Here is a 10344-nt window from a genome sequence, read left to right as displayed (position 1 = left end):
GGATGAGATTATACTTTTTCTTGTAAATGATACAATTGTGATTGAATAAAGGAGGAGATGATTTGTCAAAAAAAAGTTCCCTTTTGTTATCGAGCCCTCACAAAACATATTCTGGCAACCAGTTCTAACAAGCCAAATCTTGGGCCATACTCAAATGCTATTTCCAGCATCTTTTTGCCGGTAAGCATACTTGTTTATCTTGCAGTTTCCCACCACAAGCAAAACCTTCATCTTTAGGAGAGAATATTCTGGTGAAACCAAGTAAAACAATATGTTTCAACCCAAATGCTAGAGAGCGTGACTCATACAAACGTACACATCACAAAGACAACGTCATCGTCATGCAAAGATATTCACAAATTTCAAAATTCTATTATGTACTTTCAAACCAATCCGGTAGATCGAATGTCGCTTTCACAGTTGATGCAGCCGGATGCACTCTAGTCTTAAACATCCGCTCTTTATTCCTTTAACTGCAAGTTAGCGGCACTGCGTGATAGACAGTATGAAAGAGCAAACAGATACATCGATACCAAACATAAAATCTCTATAGTAGCTGTTATCAAAATATAAATGAGTTTCCAGTACAACAATGCAGCTACAAAGTCTTCTCAGTCCTGACAACTAAGCCTTTCGAGGCGCTATCTTGACAGCATATGCCCTAGAGTCCACAATACTGCTATACAGCGATTGATATCAAATTCTTCTCGCCCATATAGCATCTAGCCTGCCGTGAATTCCTACACAAACCTCTCTGTCTTTTCAGCCGCCAAACACAACTGTGGTGGTGACAAACTATCTTCTCGGGAGTATATTGAGTAGTATCTCTCGGGGGTGTTCAAAAGCCAATTCTAATAATCACAATTCGTCATGGGATTCCGGTTCCGAATCGTTAGTCTTTTCCGATGCATCTGATTCCGATGACTTCTCGGTGGATTCAGACTCGCTGGATGCAGATTCTGAAGAGTCCGTCTTCTCCTTGTTAGCTTCTTCCTTTGCGGCGGGTTTCTTCTCAACCTTGGGTTTTGGTTTTGGGATCCTATTGACGCTAGAGACCTGCATATCAATTGAGTTTCCGTTATGTTGAGAAGTTGGATCAATGTTGAACCTGGTGTGCTAGGATGCCAAGTATAAAATTCTGACCTTATTTTGTAGGGTTAAAACTTTCTGATAGACCTCTTCAGATGTGAAGGCAGGCGAGCTGTGGGCAGGGGTACTACAATGGTCGTTTGGAGTTAGCCACTTGAACGTAAATAGTACTCGAGAATGGTTTTTCTTAAATAAAAAAAGGCATACCTCTTCTGTAGGGCTTCCTTCTCCTCCAACCAAGCTTTCAGCTTATCCGCTTCGCTTACGACCTCATCTACTCTCTTTTTTGGAAGCCATGATTTGCTTGTCTCCCAGTTCTTAACAATCTGCAGGGTAAAAAAAGAGAAAGAATACATGAGAATGCAACAACACAGCACCCACTTAGTAGAACCATCTACAAATTTTAAGACTCAACAGTACTATAATGCAGATAAACTTTAATGTAGTGCGTGTTTAGCTTATTCGGAACTCAGGAATGTCCAAACTTCACTGTTTTTGTGCCTACAAAAGTCTGATTATTATCAGGTAATCTACTTTGCAAATTTGCAATTTAAGAAAGGATCCAAGATTGCACTGACATGATCTCTTTTGAATATTTTAGTACAATGACAGCTTCAAGAACTAATGAAAATGAAGAATGACCCGTGCATGAAATTTTGTTTTGTGGCAGTGACAGGTGGAGGATGAACCATGCCAAAAAGTTGTGTTGTAATACAATGCTTGACCTTTCCAGATAAATGTTTTTTGCTCAAGTATTATGTTCTTTCTTAATGCAAGCATTATTTTAGGTGCAATCACGTAAACAATATTGGTTCTTATGTGAAATTCAAGTACATTGTGTTAAGGACAAATTATTTTAGATAGAGAAGTCATTTGCTCATCTCGGGGATACCTTTTGTAGCTCAGTAAGATACAATCGAGCACTTCCGCAAGCTGCTGGTCGGGCTTTTAACTCACTCATTCTGTATAACAAAAAAAAAAACAATATCAGTAACTGAGTGATATGGACTTAAGTTGACAAAAATTAATTACCTGAAAAGAATTGGGTCGCCCATGGCCTTAAGCTGATCAAGGCGCTCTTGAAATTCATTTGCTTGAGCCTCTTCACCATCCATATACAGCCAATCCTGCACCTGCATTTGTCAACAACAACTTCAGCATGAGACATATCCTAGACAAATTATACCCCGAGCACGATCCGTTATTTGACTAACCTCACTGAGTTTCTCTGTAAAAGATTCCCTCTCCTGTTCAGTTGAGACGGCCAACATATCTGTGCTTTCCTCCAACTGCGATGTGTCAAATGGCAGCAATTAAGCAGTCAAACAGAAATAAGGTGCGTCACATAAAAAGTAATGTACAGTATAGTATGCCACGTACTGGCAATGTTCACATCACAACAAGCTACAAACTTTGCAAAGAGAAGGTACCTTTTCCTTCATAGAGTATATGTAAGACTCAAGGTTATTTTTCAATTCGGCAGTTCTCCTCCGCTCAGCATCCTTCTTGTTAAGTACATCTAACCTACTTTTTGCCTCAGAATACAGTTCCTTTGAAAGGGTTGATGCAGGACCAGCAGTTTTTTCAGTGACCTATATTAAAAAGTAAGACACATAAATTAATCTATGTCATATGTTCTATGCCATGTCAATATTAGCATAAATTTACCAAGTATAGTTTACCTTTAATGGAACCCTGAAGGTTCTTTTCTTCAGCACCTTCTCTGTAATAGTATCTTGCACATTGGTCTCATCATTGGTAGTGCTCGAATTATCAGCATCACTTCCTGAACTAGAATTCTCCTTACTATCTGTTGTACTATCAGTTGTTCCTGATTCAGCAGACAAAGTCTCATCGGTGGTATTAGTCTCTAGTGTTACGTTCTTCTTTGGAACTTCAACCCATTCAGTTATCTCAATCACTGCTTCTGCCCTATCAAGAGAAATAATTCCACTTCTACTCAAAGAAAAATGTAGATTTGCTTTGATGGGTGCAGATAAATTGCGGCTTCCATACCTGATTGAAAAATGTACATTGTTAAATACTTAAATTGATGCACTGAACCAAAACATGAGGTGAATACAAGTAATACAACAGAATGGCAGTACCACTTGATTTTCAAGGCGCTAGAGCCCTTTTTTAGTTGGAATTATATTGACACGACCATATATGTATTACAACTTCACAGACAGACTATTCACAATAAATATTAGTTCACATAAAGGTCCTTTCAGGCTGTTAAGTTGACTATGAGCAGGGTTGAGAGTTGACACTTGAGACTGCGCACCAAAATAACATCAACATTGTGCTTACTTTTCACTGGTTTCTGCCAGGCCTGATATGGCATACTCTGCAAACTTGTGCGATGAAACACCTGGGGGCAATTCAGAAGCTTTGTCATAGCTGAGAGAGACATCAAAGTCCTTAGTATGTCTAATGGACCTGAACAACTGTAGACAACAGACAAATAAAAATCTTGTTCAGATATATTTTTTCAAACAACAGGCAAAGTTTGCCGACAAGTAAAGTAAGAGCTTGACTAATACTGTTTAACCTTTATTGGCATCTTTTTCATCCTTGGAACCAGTACTTGATCAGTACTTTCATCTTTGACATAATCTGGGCCATCTATTTCAAACACGAAACCATAAGTAGAACCGTCAATCATCCCCAACTTGCGGTTCAACTTAATCCCATCACTTAGATTAGCAGCATGCAGTGAGGCACCAAGAACAATTGCTTCATCAGCATCAAGGTGCTTATCTAGCTCACTTCGTCCCAGGAATTCCTGCAGCTTAGCCTGGAACAGAGGAATACAAATGTGCCCCGTGAGTCAAAATGTGACAAATAATATAAACACTGAGATTCAAAATAACAATAAATGGTACAGATAGATAAGGCATGTAACTCTATTCCATAAGTAATGAAGTCCTCTGTATGACTAACAGCAGTTTATAAACCCCGTGCCAAATACTCAATTCCGTTCACGATGAAACCTTCTTACGAGAGAAAAGGTGTAATAAGAAGCAGGCAATCGCATGCACCCAGGTTCTAAAATCAGTTTAGTTTATATGAGCATACACAGAAAGTTCCAGAAATTCAACAATGCAACAGTCCTGCATTCCATTACAGCGCCTCAATGGCAAGTCAAGTATAAGTCTTGAATGAGGGAGTAATAATCACCTGCAGTTTTGGTACCCTGGTAGCTCCTCCAATTAGCTCTACAGCATATATGTCACCAATTTTCATGCCTGAATGCGTGAGCACATCTTTGATTGGAGTCAGAGCCTGCTCCCATAAATCTGCACAAAGCTCTTCAAATTTTTCACGTGTTATGGTGCTCCTGTAATAAACAGCATGTCAGTCAGCATGTAAAACCTTGAATTTTTTCCTAATCATGATTTAGGATTAAAGGTACACTCTATGCTGAGAAAAACTAAGGGAAAGCTGCATGAGCTGGGGTAAAAGATCAATAATTACAGAACAAAGCCGTCAGGAATAAGGACATCAATGGCCAATGGGCCTACGGAAAATACCAACAATGACAAGTTAGAAGCTGGTATAATCTTGCAAGTTCCACATAATCATGAATATGCAATGAAAACGGATGCAGAACTTCAATGTAGTAGAAACTATTCACAAGAGATATGCAAAAGCAGTACCAAAACAACCTTTATTCAACGGTTTTGCTAAAGCACATTTAGATCTGCCTAAATATTCATATGTCATTGATTTTACACGGAGAGACATGCGGTTATTTTTCTTTTTTCTATTTATTTTTCTTTCTACATTTGATTGAGTCACTTAGATGTGCAATAACTAGGGCACATCTAGATGTGCCCTAGACAGACCCTTTAGTCAATTGATACTGCATCTACGCACTTTAAAGGAGACAAAGAAATCAACTTGATCTATCAAAAGTCAGACCATTTGACAAATACTGTATGAAATAACAGGGCCTGTCATCCATGCTACTCCAGATTATGTTTGCTTACAAGTAAAAGGCTCATGTGTTCAGAATCGATGCAGGACATAAGATGGGACATGTTAGCCTGTTTGTACAGTTCGGTTCATCTTTAAGTTTCATATAAACGTTCATCCAAAGATTATGCATGTATGGAAGGACGCACCTGAAATCGATATCATTATATAGAGATTCAACTGAGATCGGAGCAGCAGTATTTGCGCTCAGAATTTCTTTGGTTCGCTTGACCTGCTTCTTCAACTTGGCCATTGCTTTAGGAGACTGACGGATGTCATCCCCATTGCCAAGCTGCTTGTTAAATTGATCGGCAAAATAGTTAACCAGGCGCATTTCCATTTCAAGGCCTCCAAGTTTGGAGTTCCATCTGACATCCTTAACCTGCAGAGGAATTAGCTAAAAGCATTAGCACTAGATGCCTGTTCGAGATAGCAGCTAAAATTTCATGTTTTTTCAGATCTACAATAATCTAGGCATGTGAAAGCACTAGTAACAGTTTTTTCTTCAGAGATCGCATATGAGTTGAAGCAGAATTGAACAGCTAAGGCTTTGTTCGGTTAATCCTCTCCCCAAGAGGATTGGAGGGGATTGGCAAGGATTGGTTCATATTTTGACTTGGAAGAGGTTTAAATCCTCCTCAAACCCCTTCAATCCACTCGGATTTACACGCAACAGAACAAGGCGGGAGAATTTTACCTGGAACTGATTGACAGACACCGTCTTCCCGAACTCCTTGGCGTTGTAGGACGAGTAGTAGACGAGCGCGGCGTAGGTGCTGCCTGAGCCCATGTCGTAAAAGATGACATGGCGCGACTCGTTGGAGAAGTCCTTGTCGATCCCGTACTGCAGCGCGGCCCCGGCGTGCTCGTTGACGAGCGCCAGGACGTTGAAGCCGGCGAGCTGGGCCGCCTGCGTGAGGGCCCGGCGCTCGGCCTGGCCGAAGTAGGGCGGCACGGCGACGACGGCGTCCCGCACGGGCAGGCCGACGTGGGCGTCGGCGATCCCGGAGGCGTAGTGGAGCACCATGGCGACGATCTCCTCGACGGTGTAGACCTGGCCGTCGTCGGCGCGCACCGCGGCGGCGCCGCGCGCGTCCTGGACGAGGTCGTAGGGGAGGAAGAGCGAGTCGGCGAGGGCCCGCGCGTAGGGGAAGGGCTTGGCGAGGAGGTCGCGCATGCGGGAGAAGACCTTGGCCGGGTGGCGCGCGGTGATGCCGGCCGCCTCCTCGCCGGCGAGGCGGTTGCCGTCGGCGAGCGCGGCGAGCGCGGGGGACTTGCGCTTGGACATCTCGTTGATGGCGACGGCGATCGGCGCGCGGCCCGGGGCGAGGTGCACGGCCGCGACCTTGAGCCACTCGGAGCCCAGGTCGATGCTCGCCACCGCGGCGCTCGCCGGCGGCACGGCCACGGCCGCCGCGACGAGGGCGAGGAGAAGGAGACGCGGCGCCATGGGGGGGAGGGGCGGGCTAGTGCGATGGCATGCGGGGGGGTCAGGGTTTGGAGATCTGGAGCTGGCGAGTGTGGACGGAGCCGGAGGGGAGCACGGGAGAACGATCTCGACGGGGAGGGAGGGGAGGCCGTGCGTGCGAGCTATATTTCCGATTGCAAAAATCGTTTTTTTTTTCCTTTCTGCTGCTGTTAAAAGGTTTTGCGTTCGAGACCCTGGAAGTATTTTGGGTCCCGGAGTAGGGCCTTGTCGGTGCACTGGTTTCTGCAGCGGTGGGCGGATTGAGAAATATGGGAAGTGTGAGGGGTTGGTGGGTAGATTGGCTTGGAAATAAAACGGGGCAGAACCGGCAGGGGATTGAGTCACCCGTCCAATGGGAAGACGCCGCGTGGAGAAGCGTCCACGTGGCCTGCCGTGGTGGGCGTGGTGCGTTGGAAGCGTGAGAGGTGAGGTCGTGACATGCTTTGTGCGCGGACAACGCAACGTAAACAGTCTCGCCGTTGCCACTGGCCGGTAGTGACGACGGCGCCGACACGTCACTGCGTACGGACTGTCAACGGTCAACGTTTGTAAGTATGGAGATGGTACGCTTTTGGAAAATCTGAGTGGTGCGGTGTTTGTTACTTTCTCCATTCACAGATATAAGATGTTCTTTTTCTTTTTCTGATTCAGATGTACAGTATGTAAACACATTTTAAAGCCCGCTTGGAATGGCTGTAAGTTTATACACATGTATTTATTTTACAGGTGTAAGTTACAGGTCAACACTTGATTTTTGTCCGGAATGAAAAACGACGGGAGGAGGTCAGTATCTTCACCGGCCAGAAAACGGGCAGACGGGTCCTTAGTGCATTTATTTGCTCATTTCGGTCTCTAGATGGTTTATATTAAAATACTTATTTAGTATACTTTTAAAGAGATTAGAGATACTTCCTAAAGCAAACTCTCTCCTCCCCTGAGCCCATCCCTCTCTCCGCTGCTGCAGATGGCTACTCTAGCCCCGGCGTCCACTATCCACATGCCCGCCGATGACCACTCCTGGCCCCTGCATCCACATTTTCTCCCTCCTCCCTGGGCTTCCATGGCCTTCGGTTAGGTCAGCCCGCCGTCGGTGTCTTCCTATCCCTAGCTGGTGGTCTCAGGCTTAGGCCTCACCGTCTCGGCGAACTCCTCGCGCTTTTCTACCAGGGGCACATCGCTCAAATCCATAGGGAGGCGCTGCCCACAGCTGCGACACAGGCTGAGGGGTGGCGGGGACCGGGTCTGTCGCACAAGGCGGTCTGGCGGTGCTGCCGCACGCTTCGGCGCCAGCAGGAGGCTGGCCCGTTGCGGCTGCTGTCGGCGTCGTCGTCTTCTCAGGAGCGCCGGGAGGTGCTGCCGGACCTTGTGGGGTTGTGTTTCAAAAGCTCCTAGGATGGCCGTCTCAAGAAGGACCTAGTGCGGTTAAAAAGGTGGACGATACTGAATTGTGTTTTCCATTTTGGTCACTGTGTCTCGTGCAGGGAAAACTAACTATTCATTACTGATCCTACTGAATTGTGATCTCGTTTACTTGAAATCAATGTATTTCAAGTAGTAGAGAAGACTAAAGCAAAGTAAGGTCCAAGTGAAAGTTTGAAAAACACAGAAAGGCAGAAGCGGCAGCTCGACTCCATCCTTCTTTATAGTTCCTCCACATTTTGGTATCATAACCGGTGAAATGCGGCATGTAACTGTTATAATAGTCCGAGGTGTGTAGTTGATCTACCGAGGATCAAGCAATCATCATCATGGCTAGTCCCTTCTTGTTTTTCGTGTCGGGCAAGGGGAAAAAGGGCCAGGTCTACCAAAGGCTGGGAACAACAAGACGAACAGGCACAAAAATCAATTTGCAGGTTCAGGAAAAAGGTGGAGCTGTCTAGTTTTGACGAGAGCTAGTTTGATAGCCACGGTGATTTCTGAAGGACGGATAGGGTCCAATGCAGGTTCAGGGTTCTTGGTAGATCACGTACTGCAGCATGGCTTCAAACGAGGAATTTATTACACATTCACATTTGATAAACGGGAAAGGACTCCCGTGTCGCTCCCGCTGCGGGCGACCCGGGGGTGAAACCTCGCCCCGCCCCTTCTTCAGATCCCATCTTTCCTGCCCCCGCCGCCGCCGGCGAGCGCCGCCGGGCAAAGCCCGCGCGGCGGCGGCGGCGGCGGGCCCTTCCTTTCTCCCTCTAGCAAGCCAGGTGCGCAGCGCGGGGCCACTTGGCGAGCAGAGGTGCGTGGCGGCGCGGCGGCCACGGCCAGGGGTGCGCGCGGCGCGGCGGCCGCGGCCAGGGCATTGCGACGCTGCGGTTGCGCGGTGCTGCTGCATGTGCCGCGGATCTGGAGTGAGGGGCGGGGCGGAGGCTCGCGCGTGCGTGTTGGGGAGCAGTGGCGGCGCGTCTCGCGGTTGTGCGTGAGGCGCGGCAAGGGCGCACAAGGGCCCGCGCAAGGCGGTGCTGCGCCGGTGGCCGCGTGCTGGGCGAGGCACGGGCGAGTTTGGTGGATCTGCGAGGCATGAGCGGCACAAGGGGTCCGGCTGTGTTGCGGTGCTGTTGGTGCGACATGGTGGAGCGGTCTTGTGGTGATGGAGCATGGCTGTTTCTTTGTCCGTCGAATCTGCTGTCTCCGTCCTCCGGTGGGCGCGTGTGGTGCGCGTATGGAGCTTGGCTGCGGCTGGGATCCGAGGTGGTTCTTGGCCTCGGGCTGCAGACCTCTCGTCACTTGCCGGTGGCCGGCGGCGGTCTCCGCAAGGTGCGGTTGGCTGCTTCGGCGGTGGGGCTTCTTCGACTGCGAGCTGGCTCGGCGGTGGTGCTTGGTGGACTTGTCGATGGCGGTGCGGGTGGATGTTTGGGAGCTTGGGTGAAGACCCTGTCTCAGCCTTTGGTCGGTGACCGACGATGGCGTCGGCTGTGGCCGTCGTAGACCTTCTTGGAGGCATCGCCGCATTGCTGCCGCACCCTCCCGCATGGATTCAGCTCCGGGGGAAACCCTAGATCCTTTGTGATCGGACGATGGCGGCGCCTTGGCGTCGTTTTCCCTCTCGAGGGCTTCGTCGTTGGAGTTGAGCATCGGCAAGAGGGACCAGGGGATGGTGTTGATGTTGGCGTCAAGGCTACTATGCAATGGTGTTGCAGGGAGTGATGTAGGAGACGCGACATTGGTTGAGGTAGTCGGCTCTTCTCCGGCGTGTTCGTGGGATGGCCTCGGCTGGTTTGTTGCTGTGAAGTCGAAGCTGCGGTGGCGAGGCCCTGTGGCGTACGATGACAGGTAGCAGGTGGTCCGTTCGGTGATCTTCCACGACGCCAGCCTTGCTTGGTTCTCCTTCTTAGCTCTCCGTTGGTGTCAGAGTTGTGCTGTCTTGTCGTAGTGGCTGAGGTCTGGCGCGGATCTTCATGTGATTCCGCACGGCCTATTCAGTGTGGGTTGGTTCGATGATCGCCTTGGCAAAGTCGGAGTCGTTTCTCAGAGTTTGGGATGGCGATGACGCCTCTAGGGGAGAAGTGATGACGATGACGTCGATGTGCTGTCTCGACGAGGCCCTCTTTGGAGTGGCACGTGTGGGTCTCTTATGTGTGCCGCTCAGCGGTTTGTGATGGTTTTCGCCCGGTTTTCCATTAATTAACTGGGCAATTCTCTTCTGCTTAATTAATAGATGAGGCAAATCTTTTGCCTCCGTTTTGAAAAAAAAAACAAGGAATTTGGATCGATGATCTTTTCCGTGAGGAAATTGCAGAGGAAAACAAGGGCGGTAATAGCGGTGGCGACATGTCAGGTAGATCGCGGCTCTGCACGGCGCCGAGGCTCACCAAGTT

General features: G+C 48.0%; 1 protein-coding gene across 1 annotated transcript; it reads right to left on the bottom strand.

Moving 5' to 3' along the window:
- Positions 1–528: 528 nt before the first annotated feature.
- LOC123139368 (heat shock 70 kDa protein 17) lies at positions 529–9601 on the bottom strand. The gene is made up of 14 exons (XM_044559178.1): positions 8753–9601; positions 5768–6781; positions 5220–5452; positions 4273–4432; positions 3644–3889; positions 3403–3539; positions 2772–3105; positions 2520–2681; positions 2304–2378; positions 2122–2222; positions 1982–2051; positions 1297–1415; positions 1144–1216; positions 529–1056 (listed from the first exon to the last, which is right to left on the bottom strand). Exons 1-14 carry the CDS (start codon positions 9599–9601, stop codon positions 859–861), a joined length of 3771 nt encoding a protein of 1256 aa, XP_044415113.1. The 3' UTR covers positions 529–858.
- Between the last annotated feature and the right edge of the window lie 743 nt (positions 9602–10344).

The sequence above is a fragment of the Triticum aestivum genome, chromosome 6B, assembly GCF_018294505.1.
Source record: "Triticum aestivum cultivar Chinese Spring chromosome 6B, IWGSC CS RefSeq v2.1, whole genome shotgun sequence".
Lineage (NCBI taxonomy): Eukaryota > Viridiplantae > Streptophyta > Magnoliopsida > Poales > Poaceae > Triticum > Triticum aestivum.
The sequence above is the reverse complement of the archived record's forward strand: the minus strand, read 5'-3'. Positions and strand labels throughout refer to the sequence as shown.

What these genes read in the sequence shown, in the direction of transcription:
- LOC123139368 (XM_044559178.1), bottom strand. Translation starts at nt 9,601, where the DNA reads ATGCTCAACTCCAACGACGAAGCCCTCGAGAGGGAAAACGACGCCAAG. An exon ending in TATAATGATATCGATTTCAG is followed by an intron (nt 4,433 to 5,219) that starts GTGCGTCCTTCC and finishes TGTTTATTACAG; the next exon opens with GAGCACCATAACACGTGAAA. An exon ending in TTTTAACCCTACAAAATAAG is followed by an intron (nt 1,057 to 1,143) that starts GTCAGAATTTTA and finishes ATTGATATGCAG; the next exon opens with GTCTCTAGCGTCAATAGGAT.